A 25651-nucleotide genomic window follows, 5' to 3' on the forward strand; every position below is an offset into this window, starting at 1 on the left:
GCACTGGGTAATCAGATAATCAGGGCTATCATGGAAATAATGATGAGATGGTCCTATGACACTTGCTACATTCTAAAATTTCATCCTCCAACCTTCAGGGGAACCTCAAATCCCTGATGCAGATAATTGGATTCAGGCTATGGAAAGGGCGTTACAGGCCCAACAGGTTCCTGAAGAGCAATGGGTTGAATTTGGAACCTATCAGTTGCAAGGTGAAGCTCAGTATTGGCAGGGGACACGACGTATCCTGCAGCCTGATGGTGCTGCGATTCCTTGGGAGGTTTTTCGGACAGAGTTCTATAAGAATACTTTCCTAATTCAGTCAGAAATGCCAAGGAACTTGAATTAATGCAGTTAAACAAGGACAGATGACTGTTGCTGAGTACTAGTAAGTTTGAGGAGTTGTGTCACTTTTCTCGTATCTGTCAAGGTGCGCCTGAAGATTTTGCTGAATGGAAGTGTATTAAATATGAAGGAGGTCTTCGGAGTGATATTCTGAGCTTCGTTGCCCCAATGGAGATCAGGGTGTTTTCTGAATTGGTGAATAAGAGTAGGGTGGCTGATCCGAGAGGTAGGAATTTCAAGCGTGGAGGCTCTATTCCGCAGCAGACTCAGGGTCAAGGTAATTACAGAAGGCTGAATACCAATGTTAATCAGGGAAGAAGATTTGGGAAGCAGCCACAGCAGGATCTGAATTGTCAGAGGTGCGGAAAGTATCATCCTGGAGTTCCGTGCATTCGGACTTGGAGTATGCTATTCTTGTGGACAGCCCGGGCATATGGCCACCAATTGTCCGAGAAGAAGAAGTATGAGACTGGTAGGGTGCAGCAGCAGGGAGAGTAACACCACTTCTACCATAGGTGCTGAGGGATCTGAGACACTGATTAGAGGTAATTGTGAAATGGCTGGTAAAATCTTAAATGCTTTATTTGATTCAGGAGCAAGTCATTCATTTATTGCATGTGAAAAGGCCCATGAATTAGGATTGAGAATGGTGGTTTTAGGTTATGATTTGAAAGTATATAATGCTACTCATGAAGCTATGGTGACTAAGATAGGATGTCCACAAGTTTCCTTTCGAGTACAACAGCGTGAATTTGTGCATGATTTGATTTGTTTGCCTATGACTGGTCTTGATCTCATTTTGGGATTGGATTGGTTATCCAAGAATCATGTTTTGCTTGATTGTTCTGAGAAGTCAGTACAGTTTATGCCGGAAGGGTCAGAAGCACCGGTTGTGGTGAATAGTTACTATTTAAATTCTATGATAGTAACCTGTTCTGGAACTGAATGTCAGGGTATTATGTTATTAACTGCGGGAGTATCAGGTGATGATCAGAGTTTAGAGCAAATTCCGGTATATGTGAATTTCCAGATGTGTTTCCGATGATATTAATGAATTCCCACCTAACCGAGAGGTTGAATTTGCAATTGAGTTGGTACCATCCGGTCCATTTCAATTACTCCTTATAGGATGTCACCTTTAGAATGGCTGAACTGAAAGCTCAGCTGGAAGATTTGTTGGGTAAGCATTTCATCCGACCAAGTGTTTCTCCCGTGGGGAGCACCAGTGTTACTAGTAAAGAGAAGGATGGGAGTATGCGTTTGTGTATCGACTATCGGCAGTTGAATAAGATCATTGTGAAGAACAATATCCGTTGCCTAGAATCGATGATCTAATGGATCAATTACAGGGAGCCGGTGTGTTTTCTAAGATTGATCTGCGATCCGGATATCATCAGATAAGGGTTAGAGATGAGGATATTTCGAAGACTGCTTTCAGACGGTTATGGTCATTATGAATACACAGTAATGTCTTTTGGGTTAACTAATGCCCGGCAGTATTTATGGATTTATACAGGATTTTCGACCGTATCTGGATAAGTTTGTTATTGTCTTCATTGATGACATTCTGTTTATTCTAAGACTGAAGAGAACTGCTGAACACTGCGAACTGTGCTGCAAATTTGAGAGACATAAAGTTATAGCTAAGTTATCTAAATGTGAGTTCTGGAAGAGTGAAGTGAAGTTTCTCGGCCACGTGGTGAGTAAGCAGGGAATAGCTGTGGATCCTGCTAAGGTGGAGGCAGTGATGAATTGGGAGCGACCAACTTCAGTGACAGAGATTAGGAGTTTCTTAGGTTTGGCGGGGGTATTATCGCAGATTCATTAAGGATTTTCACAGCTCGCCTTACCTTTAACTAAGTTGACTAGGAAAGGATACCCTTTTATCTGGACTCCGGATGTGAAGAGAGTTTCCAAGCATTGAAGCACAGGTTGACTACTGCACCTGTATTGGTATTACCTGAACCAAGTGAACCGTTTGAAGTGTATTGTGATGCATCTCTGAAGGTTTAGGGTGCGTTATGATGCAGCACCAGAATGTTGTGGTTGTGATGCATCTCTGAAAGGTTTAGGGTGCGTTATGATGCAGCACCAGAATGTTGTGGCATACGCCTCACGGCAGTTAAGGCCGCATGAAATGAACTATCTGACACACGATTTGGAACTTGCTGCTGTTGTGTTTGCTTTAAAGATTTGGAGGCATTATCTCTATGGTGTTAAGTTTCATGTTTTCTCAGACCATAAGAGTTTGAAGTATCTTTTTTAGCAGAAAGAGTTGAATATGCGTCAGAGGAGATGGATGGAGCTTCTAAAAGATTATGATTTTGAATTGAATTATCATCCAGGAAAAGCGAACGTTGTGGCGGACGCTTTGAGTCGGAAGTCTTTATATGCAGCTTGGATGATGCTACGGGAGGAAGAATTACTAAGGGCATTTCAAGGTTTGAATTTGGGAATTAGAGAAGAATATGGAATCCTGTGTTTGAGTCAGTTGCAGATTTCAAGTGATTTTAAATTAGAACTTCTGAAGGCCCATCGAGATAGTGAAGCGTTACGTAAGGTATTACCAGCAGTTGAACAGGGAAAACAGTGGAGAGTGTCAGAAGGTTAGGATGGTTTATGGAGGTTCAAGAACCGGATTATTGTGCCTAATGTTGGAGACCTGCGACAAAGTATCTTGAAGGAAGCTCATAAGAGTGGGTTCTCAATTCATCCAGGGAGTACTAAAATGTATCAGGATCTGAAAGCGATGTTCTGGTGGCCAGGGATGAAGAATGATGTGGCATTGCATGTATCTAAATGTTTAACGTGTCAGAAGGTTAAGATTGAGCATCAGAGACCATCAGGAACCCTTCAGCCTTTGGAGATTCCACAGTGGAAATGGGAGAGTATCGCAATGGATTTTGTGATAGGTTTGCCTAAAACCCGATCTGGTTGTGACGCTATTTGGGTGGTTGTGGATCGACTAACAAAATCAGCTCACTTTCTTCCTATCCGAATAAGTTGCACAATGGAGGAATTGGCTCGAATGTATATTAAAGAGATTGTCAGGTTGCATGGCGTGCCTTCTACTATCATATCTGATAGAGATCCTCGTTTCACATCAAGGTTCTGGGAAGCTTTTCAGCGTGCATTTGGGACTCAGTTAAGCTTGAGTACTGCGTATCACCCTCAGACAGATGGTCAGTCAGAAAGAACTATTCAGACCTTGGAGGATATGTTAAGGGCTTGTTTTTAGACCAGCCGACGAGCTGGGATCGGTATATGCCAATAATAGAATTTGCTTATAATAACTATCATGCGAGCATCGGAATGGCTCCATATGAGGCTCTGTATGGCAGAAATGTCAGTCTCCACTATGTTGGTATGAAACTGGAGAAAGAAGTTTATTAGGGCCTGAAATGATAGCTGAAACAACTGAACTGATAAAGAAGATTCGTAGTCGAATGCTTATAGCCCAAAGCCGCCAGAAGAGCTATGCTGATCAGAGGCGAAAGCCTTGAGTTTGAAGAAGGAGAACATGTCTTTTTGAAAGTTACACCAACCACTGGAGTGGGAAGAACTATTAAGACTAAGAAACTGAATCCCCGTTATATTGGACCCTTTGAGATTCTGAAGAGGATTGGGCCAGTGGCTTATAGAATTGCCTTACCGCCATATCTTTCGAATTTGCACGACGTGTTTCATGTGTCTCAGCTTAGGAAGTACACCCCTGACGCAAGTCATGTTTTAGAACCAGAACCAATCCAAGTGAGAGAAGATCTAACACTCCCAGTAATTCCGGTGAGGATTGATGACACCAGTGTTAAACGATTACGAGGAAGGGAAGTATCATTGGTAAAAGTGGCTTGGAGTCGAGCTGGTATCGAGGAACATACCTGGGAGCTCGAATCAGATATGCGAAAGGACTATCCACATCTCTTTTCAGGTAACTAGATTTGAATTTTGAGGGCAAAATTCTTTATTAGGTGGGTAGGATGTAAACCCCGGTTAAATTAGTAGATAATTAGTCAATAAATTAATTTTTAATAAGGAAGATTAGAAATGTGAATATTATATTAAATTAGGATAGAGCTCATCGAAACGAGAATTTTGACACCAATTTCGAAGAAAACGGTCCAAGATTGGACCGAACAGACCGAACCGGTTAAACCGGGCTGTGGGCCCAATTAGTCCAACAATTAAAAAGAGCCACGGGCTCTTATTCTCTCATTTCCCTCAACGATGCAGCAGCCTCCCAGGGAAAGAGAAGAGAGAATTCGTTTACGGTGAATTCAATTTCCCGTAACTTCCTCGTTTGAGCTCCGATCGCCGCACCGTTTGTGGCCACGCGTTCATCGCGTTGAGCTCTACATTTCTACGGAACAATTTCATAGGTACTTGATATTCCACTCAGTCTCTCATTTCCCCAATTTTTGAGTTTTGAGAAAGGGTGTGAATTTCTTTGATTTTTGATGTTTTAGGATCCAATTAGCTTGAGGAAAACGTTCACTCTTGCTTATGTGAAGCTTGGGTAAGGTGAGGATACGATAATTATTTTATTTTCATTAAATTTGAGCTTTGAGTATTAATTGGGTATATATGTGTTATGAATGTGTATTAGGTTGAAAATAGATAATTGGAGCTTGAAATTGTGAATACTGGAACTTGGAGGAAGCGGATTATTTGAGGTTTGAGGGCTGTGTTCTTTTAGGAAAATTTCTTGGAATAATACTTGGGAATCGGCTAAGGTGTGGTTTAGGTTTCTTGCATTTAATATATAATGTTCTGTGAAACTTAGGCTAGATGACCATAGGATAAGTTGGAATGCGGTGTATGTTTAATGTTTGGTAATTTTCGATGAATATATTTAGTTGAAGTTTATGGATAATTAGTTATTAATTTTGGATGGTGAATGTTTTATTGATGAACATGGTTAGTTTGGTGCTTGTTGATTAATTAATAATTTGGTGAATTATTGATTTGAGGTATCTTGTGTTAGAAGCCTAGGATTAGTGACTATGATCCTTAATTGAATTTTTGGTTGTTGGATTCGAATATTGTATGAGTTAATTGTTCTGAGGTAGATTTATTGTGGTGATTGTTATGATGATAAGGAAGGGTATGTTGAATTGAAAGAATGCAGGTTGGACCCGAAAAGGGTGGCAAAATCCGAGTTTTAGAGGAGATGCTGCCGAAATTTTATAGAAATTAGAGATTTGTTTATATGATATCTAAAAAGATTTAGATTCAAAGGGTATATGGTTGATTTAGAGTTATTAAGAAAATGAGCATGTTTTAAGTTTGATTCATTTAGAAAAGAATGAATTATGTTTTGAATTGGAACTATTGAGGACGGAATGGGAGTGCGATAGTGAAGGAAAGGATTGAATATGATTGATGTATGATGATGAATGAAATGCGATTGAGAATGATGTTGATGTTGGTGAATTATAATTGAATTATTTATATGGCTTATGAATTTGAATAATCTGAGATACGAGATTCCTGGATTAAGTGTCGTGGCTTGCCACCACGTACCAGGTTGAAAACTCGATACTCTGTTGACCCTACGACGTAAGTGTGTGACCGGGCCTATATAAATTCCGGAATGTTACCCCCATTGAGTATTATTGATTATTTGAGAAAAACTATGCATAGACTCTTGGGGATGCACGTCGGGGGACAGTCTAAGTACAATTCAGACTTGTCGGGTTGGCTGGATACAATTCAGACTTGTCGGGTTGGCTGGATAACCGACAGATGAGCCTCATCAGCCATAGGACAGGCATGCATCATATGCATATTACTTGAATTACTTGCTTGTGTATTAACTGGGTGTGCTTAAATGTACTTGCCATGTTAAATGTATATTTGTTATTTGCAGTACTTGTAACCTTCTTGTGTTTGCCTTTGTCTGTTTAGTTGTCTGTAAAAATATGATGATGGTTGGAGGTAAGGAGGAATGGCAGAATGGGATTTAGATTTAAGGTTAAGTTAAGTTAGGTTTAAATATCCTTAGTAAACCACCTTTTATGGCTTCTATTTAATACTTTAAGCTCTATAATCTGAGTGTCGGCGTTCTAGGATTGCCTCTGGCATTCCCAGGACCTTATATATTATGTGTGTGGCACCTTTACCATACTGAGAACCTCCGGTTCTCATTTCATACTATGTTGTTATTTTTCAGATGCAGGTCGAGAGGCATCTCGTTAGGCATCTGGACCCTTGAAACGGAGTGGTTACAGGGTTATTTTGTTATGCTATGATGTGTATATATATACTTGGTTTTCTCTCCGCATAACTTGTTCTTTTGATCCTCCTAGAGGTTTGGGAGAGGTAGGATTGTATATGCACTTTTGGGTTATGGATATGTATGTATATATATATAAATATTCTCCGGCCAGTCTTGACTTCGCAGGCTGAGTTAGGAGCTTGTTATTTTGTATCTTTGGCACTCTATTCCTACTTCTGTTATCATATGTTTAATAGTTATGGCTTCCTTAGCACGCAGGTTAACCCGTTCCTTGAGCGTTGCGCTTTTATTTTGCGATTTTGTTTCCTCTTTTCTTCACGGCTCCTAGCATATTATAATTCTTCTGCTATTATAAATATATATTTTATTTTAGAGGTCGTAATACCACACCACCTCTGTTTTACGGCTTAAGCGTAAAGCTTAGCGTGGTAGGGTGTTACATTAGTCCCTCACTTCGCATTAAGTGACTCATTTTTGTCCCTAAAATTGAATGTCGTGCACCAAACTAGTCCCTTCACAAATTTTTTCTCATTTTTTTCTATAAATTCAAAATTCTCAATATTTTTTAATGTATTAATTTCAATTCTATTTTTTCACATGTTATTCAAATAAAAGTGCTTTTATAAAATATTTTTTCTCTTGCGAATACTCTAACCGCCGACTTGGAGTTGGCGTGAAGGCATTTCAAGCACCTTCACTACTATCTCCGACCTCTTTCAGTGCTTTTATAAAATATTTTTTTCTCTTGCGGATACCTCTGACTGCCGTCTTGGAGTTGACGTGTAGGCATTTCAAGCTTCCCTCATTACCATCTCCGACCTCTTTCGTCTAGACTGCAGAGGTCGAAAATGATAGTGAAAATATTTGAAGTACCTTCAACCTAACTCATTTACACATAACAAAAACGTGTATTTCATAAGAATAAAAAATATATATTTTAATTATTGATTTCTTGTTAAAAGCACATGTTTTTTTATAAAAAAATATGTCTAATCAATCATATAATTATTTTTTTATAATAACATACTTATATATTACAAAATTTACTAATATTAAATTATTAAAAAAAATTATATGATTAAATCTAAAATCTTAAAATTTTTTATCAAAGCACTTGTATTTAAACGATATATGAAAAAATAGAATTGAAATTAGTGCATCTAAGATATTAAAAATTTTAAATTTAAAAAAATGAGAAAAAAATGATAAAGGGACTAGTTTGGTACACGACATTCAATTTCAATTTCAGGGACTAAAATGAGTCATTTAATGTAAAGTGAGGGACTAATTTGGTGCATCTACAACGATGACCAAGGTTCTGAAAACCGGTTCGGACCGGCCGGTCGAACCGGTTGAACTGTGAACCGTGAAGAAATACGGTTCGGACAAATAGCAAAACCGAGAATTTTAAAAATCGGAGATGAACCGGTGAACCGGCCGGGAACCGGTCGGTCGAACCGAACCGTGACCCGGCCGGTTTTTTGAGCGGGGAGCCAAACGTCGCCGTTTCAGCACTTAGCTTTTCCTAACTCCATCCTCTCATTCGTGCCAAATGCCCTAACTACATCCAGATTCCAAAACGCTCTGCCTCTCTCACACTCAGTCCAAGGCATGGCTCTTCTCAATCGAGCTCCTGGCCGTCCCTCACCTGCATCCAGCCACCGCCTCGTTTCGCCGCCGTCGTTCCTTCGAGCAGCCACCGTCTGGTTGCTCACCCTCCCATCGCACAGCCATCGCAACCTTCCTCCGTCGCGCAGCCACCCTACCGCCGGCACTAGCTCTGTTCCTCTGCAACGTTCGAAGCCCGTTCGAAGCCACGCTTCCTTGTCTTGGTCACTTGGTGTTTCTGTCTCCCTCTTGCATGCTCTGTTGAAGGCTTCTTCTAGCTTCTAGGTAAATTTTTTTATTAACTATGATTGAACCATTGTTTGATTCTGTGAAGCTCTGTGAACTGTGAAGTCACTGAAGTGTGAATTGATTTACTGAACCATTCTAGCCTCTTGCGTGCTTTGTTCAAGGCTTCTAGCTTCTAGGTAATTTTTTTAACTATAATTGAATAATTTGTTGTTACTGTGAAGTTATGTGAATTGTGAACCATGAACTGTGAGCTATGTCTATGATTTAGCTTTTTTGTTTTTATGTGAACTGTAAACTGAACTGGGAACTATGGTGAATGATTGTTGAATAATTATGAATAATTATTGTTAGTTAAGTTGTGAATTTTGTTGTTGTAACTTGTTACTAGGTTGAATTACTATCGAATAATTTTGACTTATGAGATTATTGGGTTGGAGTAATTTGCTGTGGGTTCTTGTGAACCTGCTGATTTTGGACTTGTTAGTTCGTTAAATAGTTGTTGTCATTCTTGCACTTGAGATTATTGGGTTGCTTTGCTGATGGTTGTCTTTTGTTATTCGTCTGCTTCTTTTCCATAATGCTTAATTCTGCTTCTTTCTTCTTAAGCTCTCCTTCTAGTTGAGATATTGTTTTGCACATATTTTCTTTCTCAGCATGTTCTTTCTGCAGGATATTTGTCAATTCATTGTGATGGTTCTTCAAGATTTCCACTTCTGTCATCAGGGTACCAAGTATCTTATCCACATCTTGGTTCCCTTGCAATACCACCTCGATCATTTGCTCTATTGGCTTTGCTTTAGAAAATGCGTGCTTTTCTATCATCAGCTTCTTAATTTCAATCCTATAAACCTGAATTTGCTTTGATAATGCGTGATCCTTTTCATCCTTTTGCCTTTGCACATTTTCAAGTTGTTTAGATTTAACCTCAAGTTCTTGTGATTCTTCAACCCTAGGTATGAATCTTGTTTTTTGTAATAATAATTGTTGAAACATTGATTAATTGTTGGTTCTAAATCTTCTTGTTGATTGCTTGAAGCATGATTAATTTTTAAAGCATTGATTGATTAATTGATTAGGGTAGGGTTGTGTTGTGTCGTTCCAAGATGAATGCGATTGTTTTGCTTTGTGATGCTTGCTGGTTGTTATTTGATCTCACCGCATTTCAGATTTGATCAATGAAATGTTTTCCAAACATTCAGTTTTTGGTTTGCATTTCCATATATTGACTTGGATTTATACCTTACTAAAAGTTATCCAACGGAATAAGTCAAGCTGATCTCATGAAAATCCCAAATAACTAATAAGATTAAATGACAAACTTGATCAGTTGAATGTTGGATGATATTTTTAAGTTTATATTAGAATATAATTATGTTTTAATGTGTTTATTTATATTTTGTTTATTATTGTATTATAAAACGGTTTTTTCGGTTCAACCACGGTCGAATCGGTTGAACCTATAAACCAGTGAACCAGTAGTTAAAACGGTTTGATGATTGGTTCGGTTTTCAGAACCTTGACGATGACATAATGGATGACACGTGGATAAATACTGTTGCGACACGTGGCACAAACGGACACGTGGCCAAATAACATTGTGACACGTGACACAACTATCCGCATAAGCATGCCACGTGTCACTGGTCACCACATCATCGTATCATTATATGTGGCTAAATCATAAAGTGACACGTGTCTCTTACCGTCCACGTCATCAAGCCATGTCATCACGTCGTTAATGAAAAATGGGTCAGGAACTAATATGGTGCATTTTTCTCAATCTCAGAACATAATTAGTACAATTAAAATCTCATAAATAATTTTAATGCACGATGCCAATTTCAGAAACCATTTTGGGTTAACTTTATTATTAGAGTATATCAAACGTACAAAAGTCAACAACTAATACATTGATACTAGCATTTATCATTCTTCTTTATCAATAATGGTAAGAAATTATTATCAATATTGATCAGAATATTTAAACGAGAAATACGACTAAAGAAAATTAATATTGAACAAATTTACTAATGGAATAACTATCTATAAAAATATTATATTTTATAAATTAATCATTAATTAAAAAGATGAAAAGAGAATAACTTTTTCCTTTATTCAAAAAAAATGTTAAATGACTAATAAAATTTATTTTTTTAGCTATTATTTAATTAATAATTTTAAAAAATATAAACTAAAAATATATTATTGAATTATTAAACTAAAAAATTAGACTAATAATTAAAAATACTAATAAAAAATAATAAATTATATTGATTCAAAATGACAAATAATATGAATGAAAAAAAGTAATGTTTTGACATTTATGATTATAAGAAAAAGATTATTATATTTTTTAATAGTAACGAATTTATTTATTTAAATTCAAATATTAAAATTTTATTTTAGAGTTAACTATTAATTTAATATAAAAAAAATTTAAATGCTGATAAAAAAATTTTAAAAAATATTATCAACAAAAAGTTTTAAATCATTTTTAACTTTTGATAAGTATGTTTATTATTTTGTCAGAGTCTATTTTTAATAATTATAATCCTTATGTGGTCACCAAAATTTGATAATCTAACTAATTCTAAAAGTAAAAGACATTTTGAATTAACTTAATCAATATCCAATTCTAATGATAAGATTAGTAATTTATCTTTAAAATTAATCCGGTCATCCAATTTGGGTGGTCACTTAAGCATTATGCTAATAAAAAATAACCTTCAACAAAATAATATATACGCTTTGTTAAATTATAAAATTAATCAAAACTTTTTTTTGTCAGATAACGTCTTTTAAAATTTTATTTATTAGTATCTAATATTTTGGATAACGAATTAATAGTTAACTCTTATATTTTAATTAAAGTATCTAAATTCTAAATATTAATTAATTATACAAATAAAAATTATTAAAATAAGAAAAAGAATTAATCTCTATATACAAGCATTTTCACTATATAAGACATACAAGTCTTGAAAATTTCTAATCTCTAAAATGCATTTCTTATGGCACTTATATTTCACACGCCTCCTTAACAAATTTTCCAATCATTCAACGCGCGAATATATAACTTCCTTTTTCGAAAGAATTTTGTTTCCTTTTTTGAATTCCTTCTGCATTTTCTTGCCTTCTCTCTTCAATCTCTTTTGTGCGTTTCTCTCTCCCTTCTACTTCGCTATTTATGTAAGTTTCTCTCTCTATTCTCTTTCTTCGTTTTTCTCGTTTTTCATTGTTTCTGAAATCAAGTTCTAAAATCGTTTTGAAGATAATGGATGATTCAACTTCAGATTATTAGCTGAATCAGAGCGAAATGGATTTTAAATTTGAATTTAATGAAGTTCCTGAGGTGTGGTTTAATTCCAGTTAATAATTGAATCTGAATTTGAATTCAGTTAGTAGTTTATGATTGTGTAGCTGAATAATGCGTGAACATTGCCTGTGAAATTTGTTGTTCATTGTTTTTTGTTTGAATTGAATCTAATGTACTAGTTCTAATAAATTTTCTGCATTTTATATCAGGGGTGTAAATCAATAATATTTAGGTGTATTTCAGAAAAGTTTGGGTGTATTTACATTTTATAACTTTTCATCTCACTGAGGGTGAATTGTCTTATTGTTTTAGTTTCTGTTTATTAATGATTTATGAATCTGATTTTTGTTATTTTTTATGATGATTTTATAGTTGTATTTGCATTCTATAGTTTATACTTGTTTTAATATGGTATATTTTGGGTGTATTTTACAGTAAATCTGTGGTGTTGATGAGCATTTTGTATCCAAGGTTGGGATGGCCTTTAACACCTTTGAAGATGTTGCAAAATTCTACAAAGATTATGCGAAAGCTGCAGATTTTTCTACAAGAGTTCGGAGCACAAATAAAAAGGGAAACGAAATTAATAATCAATTGATTACATCTAGCATATAGGGAAAATGGAAATTGAAAATATCTCCGACCGAGAAGACAAATCCCTCAGCTGAATTTGAAGTAGGGAAATCGAAATTTTTTTTATTGTTTTGAATCCAATCAAGTGATTGAGATGTGGTTCAATTCAGAAGAAAAAAATGTAGTATTAGAGGAAACATTTTTCTGTATTTACAGCAAATTTGGGTGTAAGACGAAGATATTTGGGTGTATTTGTAAGAATTTTGGGTGTATTTTTATTCTGATAAATTCTGCATAACTTAAAACTCGTCTCCTCTTATTCATCTTTTGTTTCTTTTTTTTTCATCATCATCACTATCTTCTTCTTCTTTTATTCATCTTTTCCTTTTTATTTTACTTTCTCAAATTTATTCTTGTTTTACTCTCTTAACAAGAATAAAAACAAAAAAATCAAACAAAGAAGAAGAAGAAACACATAATGCTGTAAAATTACTTATAAGAGGATAAACTTACATTCATTTAACTAAAAGAAAGAAAGAAATAAGGAAAAGAAGAAGAAGAAAAAAATACAACATTAGAGAAAATATTTTTCTGTATAAAAATGCTATTTGTACACTAAAATCAGTTACAAAAATCAGCCACTAATATATTTGTGTATAAATACATGTAGCTTTAATTTATTTTCAATGTATATTTGTATTCAAGTATGTATTTTATACTGGTGGCTGATTTTACTGTACAGTAGCATAACTCATTTCTGTATTTGCAGCAAATTTGGGTGTAAAATGAAGATATTTGGGTGTATTTTTATTCTGATAAGTTTTACATAATTCAGAACTCTTCCTCTTCATCCTTCTCATCTTTTGATGCTGCTTCTTTTTTTCATTATCATCACCATCTTCTTCTTCTTTTTTTCTTATTCATCTTTTTCTTTTTCTTTTACCTTCTCAAATTTCTTCTTGTTTTACTCTCTTAACAAGAATAAAAACAAAAAAATCAAACAAAGAAGAAGAAGAAACACATAATGCTGCAAAATACTCGAAAGATGATGAATTTACATTTATTTAACTAAAAGAAAAAAAGAAATAAGGAAAAGAAGAAGAAGAAAAAATACAGCATTAGAGGAAATATTTGTTTGTATAAAAATGCTATCTGTACACTAAAATCAACCACTAAAATCAGCAGTAATGTATTTTTGTATAAATACATGTGTGCTTTAATTTATTTTCAATGTATATTTGTATTCTAGTATGTATTTTAAAATTTTATACCGATGGATGACTTTGGTGGCTGATTTTAGTGTAAACGTAGCATAACTCATTTCTGTATTTGCAGCAAATTTAGGTGTAAAACGAAGATATTTGGGTGTAACACAAAGATATTTGGGTGTATTTTTATTCTGCATAATTCATAACTCTTCATCTTCCTCCTACTCATCTTCTACTGCTTCTTTGTTTTTCCATCATCATCATTAGCATCTTCTTCTTCTTCTTCTTTTCTTATTCATCTTTCTCTTTTTGTTTTACCTTCTCAAGTTTCTTCTTGTTTTATTCTTTTAACAAAAATAAAAACAAAAAAAATCAATAAAGAAGAAGAAATACATAATGCTGCAAAATTACTTGGAAGAAGATGAACGCACATTCATTTAACTAAAAGAAAGAAAGAAATAAGGAAAGAAGAAGAAGGAAAAAATGCAGTATTAGGGAAATATTTTTCTATACAAAAATACTATTTGTACACTAAAATCAGCTACTAAAATCAGCCACTAATGTATTTGTGTATAAATACATGTGTACTTTGATTTATTTTCAATGTATATTTATATTCCAGTATATTTTGGTGGCTGATTTTAGTGTACACGTAGCATAACTCATTTCTGTATTTGCACCAAATTTGAGTGTAAAACAAAGATATTTGGGTGTAAAACGAAGATATTTGAATGTATTTTTATTCTGATAAGTTCTGCATAATTCAGAACTCTTCATCTTCATCCTCCTTATTTTATGCTGTTTCTTTTTTTTCATCTTCTTATTTCATATTCTCATAATTCTTTTTGGAAGGAAAAAATCAAACAAAGAAGAAAAAAAAATATAATGTTACAAATCAAATGGGTTGGATCCAACTTGTAAAATTTGTAAGATAAAAAGACTTATATGTATAGTATAACTCGAAAGAAAAATACCTAATAAGCAAATTATTTTTATACATAATTAATTAAATATTTTTTATGTATTTTTTTAACTAATTTTTATTGTGGTAATAAGTGATTGAATTAATTTACTTGATGTGGATTTATTTGACGATGTAGCATCACCAAATAAAATTTAATCTGTTAACATTTTGAAACACAAACACACCCCCAATCATAATCATACTTGTATCAATCTCAATCTCAATCTAAATGGATGCATACACAAGTACAACGTACTACGCAGTTGAAGTTCATAAATTTCATACAACACTTTGAATAAAAATCTTTGATAACGACAGCACACATTCCTCATTTCCCTCCATAAAAGTCGCCAACACTTCTCTATTTCTGCTTCTTCTTTCTTCACTCTTCTCACTTCCAACTTTTCTCTCTTCTTTGTTTTTCTTTCACCGGCAATGCCCATGGCCTTACCCTACAAAACCGGTTCACCATCCTCCCATTCTCTCCACCGAGTCACCTCTTCAGCCGGTTACCCGGTTCTCTTCTATAGCAACCCTCCAATCACTGCCGCCAACACCGTCCCCGACTCCCCTTCCTCCGCCGCAATAACCGTCTTCCTCTGCCGCCTCTTCACCGCCGCCGCCATATCCATCCTCGTCTGCTCACTCGTCGCCCTCATTCTCTTCCTCATTCTCCACCCCAAACTCCCAACTCTCCGAGTCGACTCAGCTGTACTCATGGAGTCAAACTCGTCTCCGACTCAGTTCTCGCTTACGTTCCTCTTCGTGAACCCTAACACCAAGGTGTCTGTCTCTTACTCTGTCATCGACGCGTTCCTCCGTAACAGTTCTGACGGTGACGTGGCCATGACGAGCCTTCCACCGTTCTCTCAGTCGAGGCGCGAGTGGACACGTGTCACCGCGCAGTTCGATCTGGGTCAAGATGGAACCTTTGTTATAAATAACAATGTTAGTAATAACGGGTCACTGGAATTTGGTATAAAGTTGATTACTTCGGTGAAGTTTAATTATGGGGTTTTCCGTGCTGGGCATCGTGAGTTGAAAGCTGCGTGTTACCCTTTGAAGGTTGTGTTTGGTGCTCGTAATAATAATAATAACAATAACAATGGAACTGGAAATGTAACTGCTGTCATGCATGATCCTTCGGATTGGTGCTCTGTTTGATGATAGTTTGTTATATTGAAAAAATGATATAATGGAAAAGGAGTGATCTTCCAGTGTAGTAATATATGTTATTCACCCTTGTTCATGATATGAATAACTGAATAACAATAATAAGAAATGATATAATACAAAAAAAAAAAGTTCATGATATATTGAGACAATTGTGCTGTACTTTTTGTTATTTTTTAATTGGGGTGCGTGTGTCAGTGTGTGTGCTAATTTTCTAATGCTAAAATCATGCCATTGCAATTAGATATTCATATTTCACTGTGGGGTTGATTAAGGTGGCAGGTGCTAAAAGATTACTAATTGGAAGGTGCATGCCGCATCATTGGGTTGAGCTGAGATGGTCAAATTCCTTATAACAGGGTCTTGATGTTGGTGGTTCATTCAGGAAGAAAAGATAGCTAAGTGTTTGATCTAGCAGTTGCTTACTATGCCAATGCTTTAGCAATAGAATTAAAATTTTTTATGGTACTTGAATCATATAATACAAGCTGATATGTTGATATATGATGGTGGTCTCTGATGGGTGGTACATCAAAACTCTAGTTTTAGCTTTTTGGAATGTGTTTGTGTTTTGTTTGTTGTATTGCTGCTATGAGCTGTTACCCTGCGATGGATCTGCATTAAGAACTAATGTGATTTTGGGGTGCTCTGTTGGAGAATTTAGGTTGATGTGGGAGTGTAGGGTGATGTTTTCTGCATCATTGCAGTACATTTTTGCAGCTACTTTGGCAATTATGGTAATGCTGTATGCATACTATGCATTTTGTTTATGTGCTTTATTTCGAAATTTTTGTATTGTAATGTGTTGTTCTTAACAACTGAATTTGTTAAGTTGCATAATCTTGCTGTGTTGCACTCTCTCTTGTGTTGTTCTCAGCAGATTTTAATATCAATGAGAATGTAAGAAGTGAATTGACTTGAAATGTATCTGCATGTGTTTTGCTGGTCTTGGCCAAAACCCTAGTGCGTAAACTCCGGCATTCGGATCAATTATTGTCTGCGGAATCTAAATAAGATTCAATGTGCTGGGTTGACTTGAAATCCAGTCAATTTACATTTAATATTTAGGTTGGATCCTTCACAAGTCGCGACAAACTTTGGCAAGAATGAAAATTAATGTGTATCAAACATCGCGACAAGTTGGCTACTTTTTAGCACACATATTAAAATGCTTCGGAGATCTCGGAGGCTGGTTCAAGTACGTATGCAATGTGATGTTATCGATACGGCCAAGTTTTAAAAGCCGTATGGATTGTGTACGGAAAATTTATATTTTCATATTTTAATAATGGTTCATGATTCATGATCTTTCCTAATGCAGTAACTCATGATCATTCATAATACTTCCCCCTTGTATCAATAACTTTGCTATGGAAAAGACTACAGAAAATTCATCTAACTATCTTATACTTTTTGCACTGTGCCTAAACTATGGTAGCTGTAGTGTTGTATAGTATGTGTATTTTTGACAGATATGCGATTGATTATGAGTGCGTCATAGTCCATGGCCACGGAGTTTGACAGAGACTTGTAAAAGAAGTCGGCATTGGAGAACGCACTGCAGAGTGGTAAGTAATCAATTGAGGAAATTACTTTTACAATGTGTCTTCAAAATCTTGTTTTCTTTGGTTATTAGTGAGTTTTGATTGCATTTTCTGTCTTACCTTGTTCTTTGCAGAATTCAGATGAAGAAATTTTGTGCAAATCTAATGACAGTTCTGTCTCACTTTAAATTCTTGACTACTCAAGAGCAGCAGTTGTATTCTTTCTCAGGTCAATGCTTGACCATAACTCATCAATTTATTTGAAATTTGATGTAGATGTAGTAGTTTGGGGGATTCCAGAATGCTGGCTAATCTGGAAGTACTCATTTTACGGCGTGCTGTCTATTCTGCTGTTTTGTAACTCGATTTTATAGCCACCGTATCTCTGTATTTTGTGTCTTAAAAAAACACTTGGTAAATGCAGCCTTATATTTTGTACTTTCCATACAGTTAATGTCTTAAACAATTCGTACCTTCTCTATTTATCATAAAGTTTGTGGTACACGGTCGGTTCATTCCCTTTAAGTTTAATGCTAAGCAATATAAAAAATTCTGATGTTCAGTGCATAAAACTGCTACTTTGCTTGGATCTCTGCTTACAACAATAATCTCTGGGAGATTCGAGTATTTCCTCTTGTTCCTTGAAATCAATTTGTTCATATCTGCATGAGTTAACTGATAGGATTATCAAACAATTTGATGCTATTTTGTCAGCTTGTCAGAATAATCTTCATGTCGAACTATTTGACGCATGCTGTTGTGATGCGAGGCTATTTTACGTCTTTGTAACTTAGGTGGTTGTTGAATAATCTTCAATGTTTGTAGTAAACTTCATTCAATTTGAGATATCTTCTTGTTAATTTATTTTCTTAGTAGATGAGCCTTGTTGCAATTGTAAGGTTGTCGCTTACTGACTCAGAGATCGTGGATCCAAATCACGGTAACAACATCTTTGGTCGGGTAAGTTTACCATTTTTTTCGATACACCATGCATTTTCTGAGTTATTATGGTCTCCCATGTCGTCATGGCGTGTGTGATAGAAGTCACTGTTTCTTCTCCACAGTGGAAAATGTTTCCCAAATGGTCTTATTTGATTATTGATTGACTTTTATGATTGAAGGTTAATGATACTGTCATATATGTTATGTGCCTTGATCTACAAGAAATTAGTTGGTTCAGGTAACAGGTTACCGGCGGTGGGGTGCATCGATTGAGAAGGATGCTCCGGTGAGTATGCGGTTTGAAAGATCTCGAAAATGCAAGTTTAGTTGACTCTCAGTTTTTGTTGCCACATTTCATATTATAAGTTCACATTTGACTTCACAAATGCATGGTTGTGGTGATTTTTCTTTTTCATAGTTTTTGCTGTCTTTGAGAATGTATAAGAGTGAAATTTTTAGCATGTGTTTGCTTTATATTTTTATTTTTAATATTTTCATTTTTTATAATTCTGTAAAAGTTAAAATAGAAAACAAAATTCTATTATTTTTAATGTTTTTTCCCTACAAAATCCTTACAATAGAAACCAATGAAAATGAAATGGCAATCCAAGGGCTCCTTATCATGGAAAATTTGCTTCACTTGAAGCATAGAGGTATATAATTGAAGTCCTGATTTACATAATAGAAGTATGGTTTTGAGTATTTACTTTAGATTCAAGTCATTTCACAAGAGAGAATCATCTGAAGTCCTAATAACATGTCTAACAATAATTAAAGTAAACAATTAGAAGGATTGTTTAGTACTTTTACTCATTTTTCATTTTATAATAGAATTTAATTTTGATATATTGTCAGTATAAAGTAGTTTTACACGTATATCTAATTACGCAATATCAAATTAGTAAAAATAACTACCGTTTATATTATTCAAAAGAACGAGTGTGATTGTTCGACTGTGTAAAATGCTTTATGCTTTATACTGTCAATGCACAAAATTAAATTCTTTGTAATATGCATCGAATCTTTAATAAAAATGAAGCCTATGTGAAATTTTTACATGACTTTATTTGTTACAATTTCTTCTTTTTCAATAGTGAATGAATATATAACAGAGTTCGTATAGAATTTTTATTTTTGACAATCAATTCCCCTGTGGCATATATAAAATTCTTTGACAACTCAGACTTAATCCCTATGGATGGGATGCATGATAATCAATGTTAACCAGATACCAATTTGGAAAGACTCAAAAATAAAAACAACTACAAGAAAAAAAAAAGATTTCAATTTTTTTCTGGCTTTGGGCATGTGTTACGGATTAAGAAATGAGTCAATGTTATAATTAAATCAGTATTATTTTTATTTAAGTCCTTAATTAGTATCTAAGCTGTATTTCGACCATTTATATATTTTAAAGAGGCAAAATTCTTTCCAAAAAATTTTTTCACACAATTTATACATAACTAAATGAATGTTGAAACACTCAAGAGAGTTCTTCGACTCAATCAGTTGAATACAAAGCTCGTGTAATGACGAAAACTCTAAGAGGCTAAGCTATCAAACATATGGTGGAGAGACAGAGAAAGATCGAGACTAAGAGATTAAGAGACAGAGATTGAAATAAATTTTAGTATTCTATTTGGTGTAAAGTGGGATATAGAAATTGAAATAAAAATAAAATTTTAATTTAATTTGTATAAAGAATAAATTTGGAATTAATTAATTGAAATAAAGATATTTTAGATATAAAATATTATTAAAATTTTAATTTTCATCTCTAAAAATTTTAGTCATTTGTGTCCCCATTTTTTGAATATACTGAAATATTGAAATTTTGGAAAAAAAAAAAAAAACAGAAATTTTAGTACCACCAACAAACATGATACTGAGTCTCAGTCTCTTAGTCTCTATTTGAGTACCTCAAAATAAACGCTACAAACGCTACCTAACATAATTTAACTATCTTGCAGCTCTTGGGCCTGTCCGGAATCGGGGTTTTTAAAGTTGAATTGTGATGGAAGCATCTTTAAAGAGGAAAAGTTAGTTGGTTTTGGATGTGTCACACGTGATCAAACTGATGAAAAGTGGATTCATAGTAGCTCCGGTAAAGTTCCTGGGATGAGTGTATTGCGCGCAGAAATTTGGACGATTTGGCGTGGATTGATGATGACCTTAGAGGTTAGAGCTAATTGTGTGATCTGTGAGACTGATTCAATAAATTTTTTTTCTTGATTAATCATTGGTGTTATTAAGAGGACACAGAGAGTTTTGTTAGAAAGAGATTTTGAATGTTAGAGAACTAGATTAGAGAATATCTTTTTATCCTTGTATTTTTTCCCTTTCTTTTTTTGCTGTTTTCTTTTTTAGCTAATGTAAAAAAAAAAAAAAAAAAAGCCACACTAATCAATCGAACATTAATGGTCACAAAAAATACTCTGAATGTTATTTTTTTATAGTAAAGAATACTTCTAAATATGTTACTTTGATAAGTAGAAAGAATATTTTACTAAAATAATTAAATTTTTATAAGTATTCTTTTATTTGTGTATATTGTTGAACGGTTGAAATAAAAAAAAAGTATTTTAGCAAATATTGAGTTGTTTATGCACTGATATAATTATCAAGTTAGACTGCATATAGAGTAAAGTATGTTTTTATCCCCAATATTTTGGGTAAGTTTTATTTGTGTTTTTAACCTTTAAATCGTCCTATTTATATCCTTAATGTTTATAAAAGTGATTTGATGTTATCCTGCAATCAATTATACCAACAGATCATATTATATTTTCAATTGTTCTCACTTAAATGTATTCATTCTCAATTCGATCTCACTTGAATATGTAAAATTTTAATATTATATCCACTATTTGTATTCGGGTTCAATTATGTTCCTAAAAAAGTGAATTATGTAAATGTTGTAATAATTAGTTTCAACTTTTGATGAGTTATTATTAGGACGATTTTATCCCAAACATTTATATTCTAACTTCAAAAAAGATTTCCAAAACTCCAACTAAAGCTCATAATATATAATTGACGACATGATAACCTTGAATCGTCTTTACAAACGTTAAAAATACAAATAGGACGAACACACAAAAAATTTACTCCAAACATTGAGAATAAAAATGATACTTTATTCACCATAAATATTATACCTCTAGATCCAGTCTTCTTCTAATTATGCGTTAATACGAGATGTTTGTGCACTAAAATATTTTTTATTGGTGAACGGTTGAACTAATATTTGCCATAATTTAGTTTATATCCTGTAATTCTGAACCAATTAGACGGAAATTTGGATCCTTTAAATTTTGAATTTGAACTTTAGAAGGTAAAATGTGATCTTCTATTCTTAAATGGTTTCTCTCTCATATTTATTTTTGGTCCTATTTATGAAATAAATAGTGAGTGATCACACTTTACTCTTTAACGTGAAATTCAAAATTTAGAAGATCCAAATCCATTAGACGGTCCACCCGGTACAAGTCATAAACAAATGATTTCACATTTTGACATTAATGTATTAGATCATTTATCCTTCAAAAACAAAACATTAGCTTCCTAATAAGGTTCCTTTACAATCATGTTTAAGTATGAAATAAAATTGCTTAGCAAAGCTACATCCTCATATAAATAAATAACACAATAATTATTCATTAAAAAACTTCTTTCATCCCTATTTTCATAATTCGTTAACTAATTTGGCGGACATACCCACGACAAGGGGAATTAATAATGAGAAGAGAGACTAATGTTGGAACAACATTTAAGGTCATTGTCCAATATAAATCGTTAGGTATGGTTAGTTGGTTGAGGTTTAGTGCTTCCTTTCGTTAATGTCTGTCTTTCAATACAAGGAAAATATAATGGTCATTGGAAAAATTAAATTCATCCTTTCTTTTTCATCACATCAGAATCATTATCTTCTAATGTTGTAGTCTTGGTTGATTGGTTCCTTTTAATTCAACCAAACTAGTGGATATTCAAAAGCAAAAAAAAAAAAAAAAACAAGGGAATCTTTTTAAATGAAATAATGGATGTTGAAAATAGAAAACCGAAAAGTATCATCCTACTATATTAAATACTAACAGATAATTAAATAGTTAATTTATTTGTTTATTTAAATAAATTTTTTAAATAAAATTTAGATTTATGATAAATTAATGCTTAATTTATTAGATTAAAGAATATAATAAAAAAAATTTTAGATTATTAAATGTTTTAGAATATTCTCAAATTATCATATTGCTAATCTTTTGATTAATAATTTATAAATTTAATTTTGATATACTATCAGTATAAGGATATATCTAAAATTAGCTCAACCATTTTGTATGCATTAAATGTACTATCTTTTATGAATCATTAGATTTTATTAAATAAAAATCAAAGGATATTATAAAAGAGGAGTATTGATAGATTTTATAAATATAGAATATATTAATATATACATACATAAATACATTTTAATACAGAATATTTTAAAAATGACAAGTATAATTTTTTACTTTAAAATAAATATGAAACATATAAATATAAATAAAAATATTTTTATTTATTAAAATTAATTATTATACAGTACCATTCTTAATTACATAATATAAAAAATTAAATTATTTTATATTACTTAAAAATAATTAAATTATTTTATATTATTAAAAAATAATTAGATTATTTATTAAAAAATATTTATTAATAGTTAACTTTATTAAAAATATATTATTATATAACATAATTTTTTATTCAAAATAGTATATATAATATTATTTTAACAAAATTAATTATTATATAAAATTTGAAAAAACGTGTAAAATTTATGTTTTATTGATTTGGATCAAATAAAATCGATCAATCGAACCAGAAAAATTAAGAACCGAATAAATTAAAAATCGAAAAATTTATGTTTTATTTTTTTATGCGGTTCGGTTCAGTTTTTAGTACTAACACTAAAAATCTTAACCGAACCAAACCGAATCAGTAAATAAAAAATCCTAAAAAACCCTTCAGTTAACCCAACCCATTAGGCAGCCCATTACCCCACGGCCCACCTCCCCACCTCCATGAGAAAACCTAGCTTCCCCATTACCCCACCCCCACGTTCCCACGCAGCCAAAACCCTCAAAGAAATCCCATTACCCTAACCCTCCCAGCAGCACCTCCCACCCCTTCCAGCCCCGCCGAACAGTGTCTCCTAGCCCCTCCCAGCAGCCCCTCTCAGCCCCTAACTCTTCTTGCCCCTTTGCCTCCAATCATCTCAACTCTCAGCGCCTTTTGCTCTCCCTCTCCCTTCCTCGTCCTCCCTCTGCTCCGCGCCTCCGCCATTGCTGCCGGCCTGCCTCTGGACAGCACCAAGAATGGAGCCTAAGTCAGGTTGGTTCTTCTACTTCCTTTCAATTTTCCCCTTCTCCTTTATCTTTGTTCTGTTGTTGCTTTCTAAACTCATTGCATCTTCCATTTATTTTTTCGTGGTTCTTTTTTTTCAATAAAATTTGGCATTGGTTGATCCAGGTTTAACTGTCTAATTTTGTGAATTTGTTGCATAGCGTATAGCCTCACTGTTTCCTTTCTATTTTAGTGAATCTATTTGGTTCTGCATGTTCATGTAGTAGGATCTATTTGTCATGGAATCTATCGTATTTAGTAGAAATTGTTGTAGTTCATTTCTGTTGCTAAGCAAGACAGAAGAGTTTATGGTGAATTCGTGGTGTTTATGGTGAATTCAATGAATTTTTTCTAATTTATTTGTCCTGTTGCTGATTATTTCTTATTTTTTATTAGTTGCCGAATCAGAAGGTACAATATAGTATTATGGCTGATTTGGATTTGCTAAGGAAGATTCAAGATTCAGTATCCCTCTCTTGGGTTGAATGAAGTTTTTGTTAAAATTAAAAGAATGTATCTGAGCAATTGCAACATGCATTGTTATTATTACACTTGATGATTTGTTTGATCTTTGTTGCCTGTATTGTTAATGGCCTGAAATTTTGAGCTGTTTGTTAGATATGAGTTTAGATTGTGACAAATTTTGATAATTGTTATGTTTTGAGAAGGTTTGGCTCAGTGATTAGGTTGAGTTTAATTGCAGAAGAGGTCTTGTTACTTTGTTGAATGCTGCAGTTTAATCACCAAATTAGACTTTTTTTAGTCTACTCTCTATATCTCTTTCTACCTACTCTATCTGTGTATCTGCACATTTTAATTTCTTGCAAGCAACTTATCCTAAATAAACATGGTTCCCATTGTTTACATGAGGGGTTTTTTGAGGTATATATACTTGCTTTTATATTTTTTTCATTTATTTACTCTTTTGATTTGCTGCTTGTTTGGACTTACATATGATGGATTATTATTGCTTTCTTATTAAAAACACTTGCATAAATGAAATTGTGTAGATCAAATAGAATGTGATTATTAGCATATTTATTCTTTGTAAATTAAATTCTTATGTATGTTGGTGGGTATCTCTCTAGGATATGTGATTATTAGCATATTTGTTCTTTATAAATTAGCATATTTTTTTTGTTATTTAACTTTTGAGTTTGTATATTGATAAGATTATAATACTCTGGTTGATGATATTCATATAATGCTTTTAATTTGAAAGACATTTTAAGGTTTATATAGACTATATTTATGTTTTATGGTGGTTATTTATAATTTATTTTTTCTTATAAAACAGTTTTTCGATTGAATCGGTTGGATCAATAAATCAGTGAATCAGTAGTTAAAGCGGTTCGATGACCGGTTCGATTTTTAGAACCTTGCTCACCAGTCACCACTCTCAAATCATCCCGTCGGTTTAAAATTTGAATATATGATTTTGTTTCAAGTCATGATACATATTTGGCTCACTTTATCCCCCGCCAGTCTGCTTCCGCCGGCAGCTTTCACTCGCTCTGTCTCTGGCCTCCATTAGTTTGGCAGTGCCTCCTCGCCACTGCCACCCGCCGCTTCTAAACTCTGCCGTCACGCCTCACTGCACACAGTCTCGTCGTGCCATTCTGTTCTAACTGCCTCCCTCCCTCACCGTCCATCTACAGGTAGGTTATTTCTTCTTTTTCTTGTTATTTTTTTGGATGGAAAATGGAATATAATATTGGTGTTTAGGTTTATTTTTTGACAATGATTTGGATATTTTGATACTTTGGCTGTTTGGCTGTTTATATTCTGATTCAGTTTTAGTTTATTTCACTGATTTTTAAAAATTGATTTTGCTATTTGGCTGATATTTACTATTGTTTGGACATAAATTTGACTGTAATTTGAGTTGTATTATATTTTTGTTCTTTTTCTTTTCTTAGATATATTCAGTGATATTTGGTCCCTCAATTAAATATTCTGATTTTTTTCAAATAAAAGCAAATTTCTAGTTATACTAGGGCAAGTTTATGCATTCACTGTAGTGTCATTTTCATGTAACTGCATAGTATTTATGGCATTTTTCTTTGATTATAAGATGTGATTTTGGAGGCAGTTGTTTTGTTTACATGA

The 25651-nt window shown here is 33.5% G+C and overlaps 4 protein-coding genes across 4 annotated transcripts; all 4 read left to right on the forward strand.

Moving 5' to 3' along the window:
* Positions 1-513: 513 nt before the first annotated feature.
* LOC130963616 (uncharacterized) lies at positions 514-1680 on the forward strand. Its single transcript, XM_057889720.1, has 4 exons — positions 514-817; positions 939-1240; positions 1298-1357; positions 1474-1680. Exons 1-4 carry the CDS (start codon positions 514-516, stop codon positions 1678-1680), a joined length of 873 nt encoding a protein of 290 aa, XP_057745703.1.
* A 1977-nt stretch (positions 1681-3657) lies between these two features.
* Positions 3658-4281, forward strand: LOC130963617 (uncharacterized). The gene is made up of 2 exons (XM_057889721.1): positions 3658-3690; positions 3802-4281. Exons 1-2 carry the CDS (start codon positions 3658-3660, stop codon positions 4279-4281), a joined length of 513 nt encoding a protein of 170 aa, XP_057745704.1.
* A 10652-nt stretch (positions 4282-14933) lies between these two features.
* LOC130963618 (NDR1/HIN1-like protein 1) lies at positions 14934-15662 on the forward strand. Its single transcript, XM_057889722.1, has one exon. It carries the CDS (start codon positions 14934-14936, stop codon positions 15660-15662), a length of 729 nt encoding a protein of 242 aa, XP_057745705.1.
* A 2429-nt stretch (positions 15663-18091) lies between these two features.
* Positions 18092-24423, forward strand: LOC130963620 (uncharacterized). Its single transcript, XM_057889723.1, has 4 exons — positions 18092-18175; positions 18396-18443; positions 23270-23530; positions 23939-24423. The coding sequence occupies exons 1-4, from the start codon at positions 18092-18094 to the stop codon at positions 24029-24031; spliced, it is 486 nt and encodes a 161-aa protein (XP_057745706.1). The 3' UTR covers positions 24032-24423.
* The last annotated feature ends 1228 nt before the right edge of the window (positions 24424-25651 follow it).

The sequence above is a fragment of the Arachis stenosperma genome, chromosome 2 (assembly GCF_014773155.1).
Source record: "Arachis stenosperma cultivar V10309 chromosome 2, arast.V10309.gnm1.PFL2, whole genome shotgun sequence".
In the NCBI taxonomy this organism is placed as follows: Eukaryota; Viridiplantae; Streptophyta; class Magnoliopsida; order Fabales; family Fabaceae; genus Arachis; species Arachis stenosperma.

Excerpts from the sequence above, each read along its gene's own strand:
- LOC130963616 (XM_057889720.1), top strand. The coding sequence starts at position 514 with ATGGAGATCAGGGTGTTTTCTGAATTGGTGAATAAGAGTAGGGTGGCT. Across the intron at positions 818-938 it reads GAAGAAGAAGTATGAGACTG|GAGCAAGTCATTCATTTATT; the intron begins GTAGGGTGCAGC and ends TATTTGATTCAG. Across the intron at positions 1,241-1,297 it reads GGTCAGAAGCACCGGTTGTG|GGTATTATGTTATTAACTGC; the intron begins GTGAATAGTTAC and ends ACTGAATGTCAG.
- LOC130963617 (XM_057889721.1), top strand. The coding sequence starts at position 3,658 with ATGGCTCCATATGAGGCTCTGTATGGCAGAAAT. Across the intron at positions 3,691-3,801 it reads AGGCTCTGTATGGCAGAAAT|CCCAAAGCCGCCAGAAGAGC; the intron begins GTCAGTCTCCAC and ends GAATGCTTATAG.
- LOC130963618 (XM_057889722.1), top strand. The coding sequence starts at position 14,934 with ATGCCCATGGCCTTACCCTACAAAACCGGTTCACCATCCTCCCATTCT.
- LOC130963620 (XM_057889723.1), top strand. The coding sequence starts at position 18,092 with ATGAGCCTTGTTGCAATTGTAAGGTTGTCGCTTACTGACTCAGAGATC. Across the intron at positions 18,176-18,395 it reads GTAACAACATCTTTGGTCGG|GTAACAGGTTACCGGCGGTG; the intron begins GTAAGTTTACCA and ends TAGTTGGTTCAG. Across the intron at positions 18,444-23,269 it reads CGATTGAGAAGGATGCTCCG|CCAAAACCCTCAAAGAAATC; the intron begins GTGAGTATGCGG and ends GTTCCCACGCAG.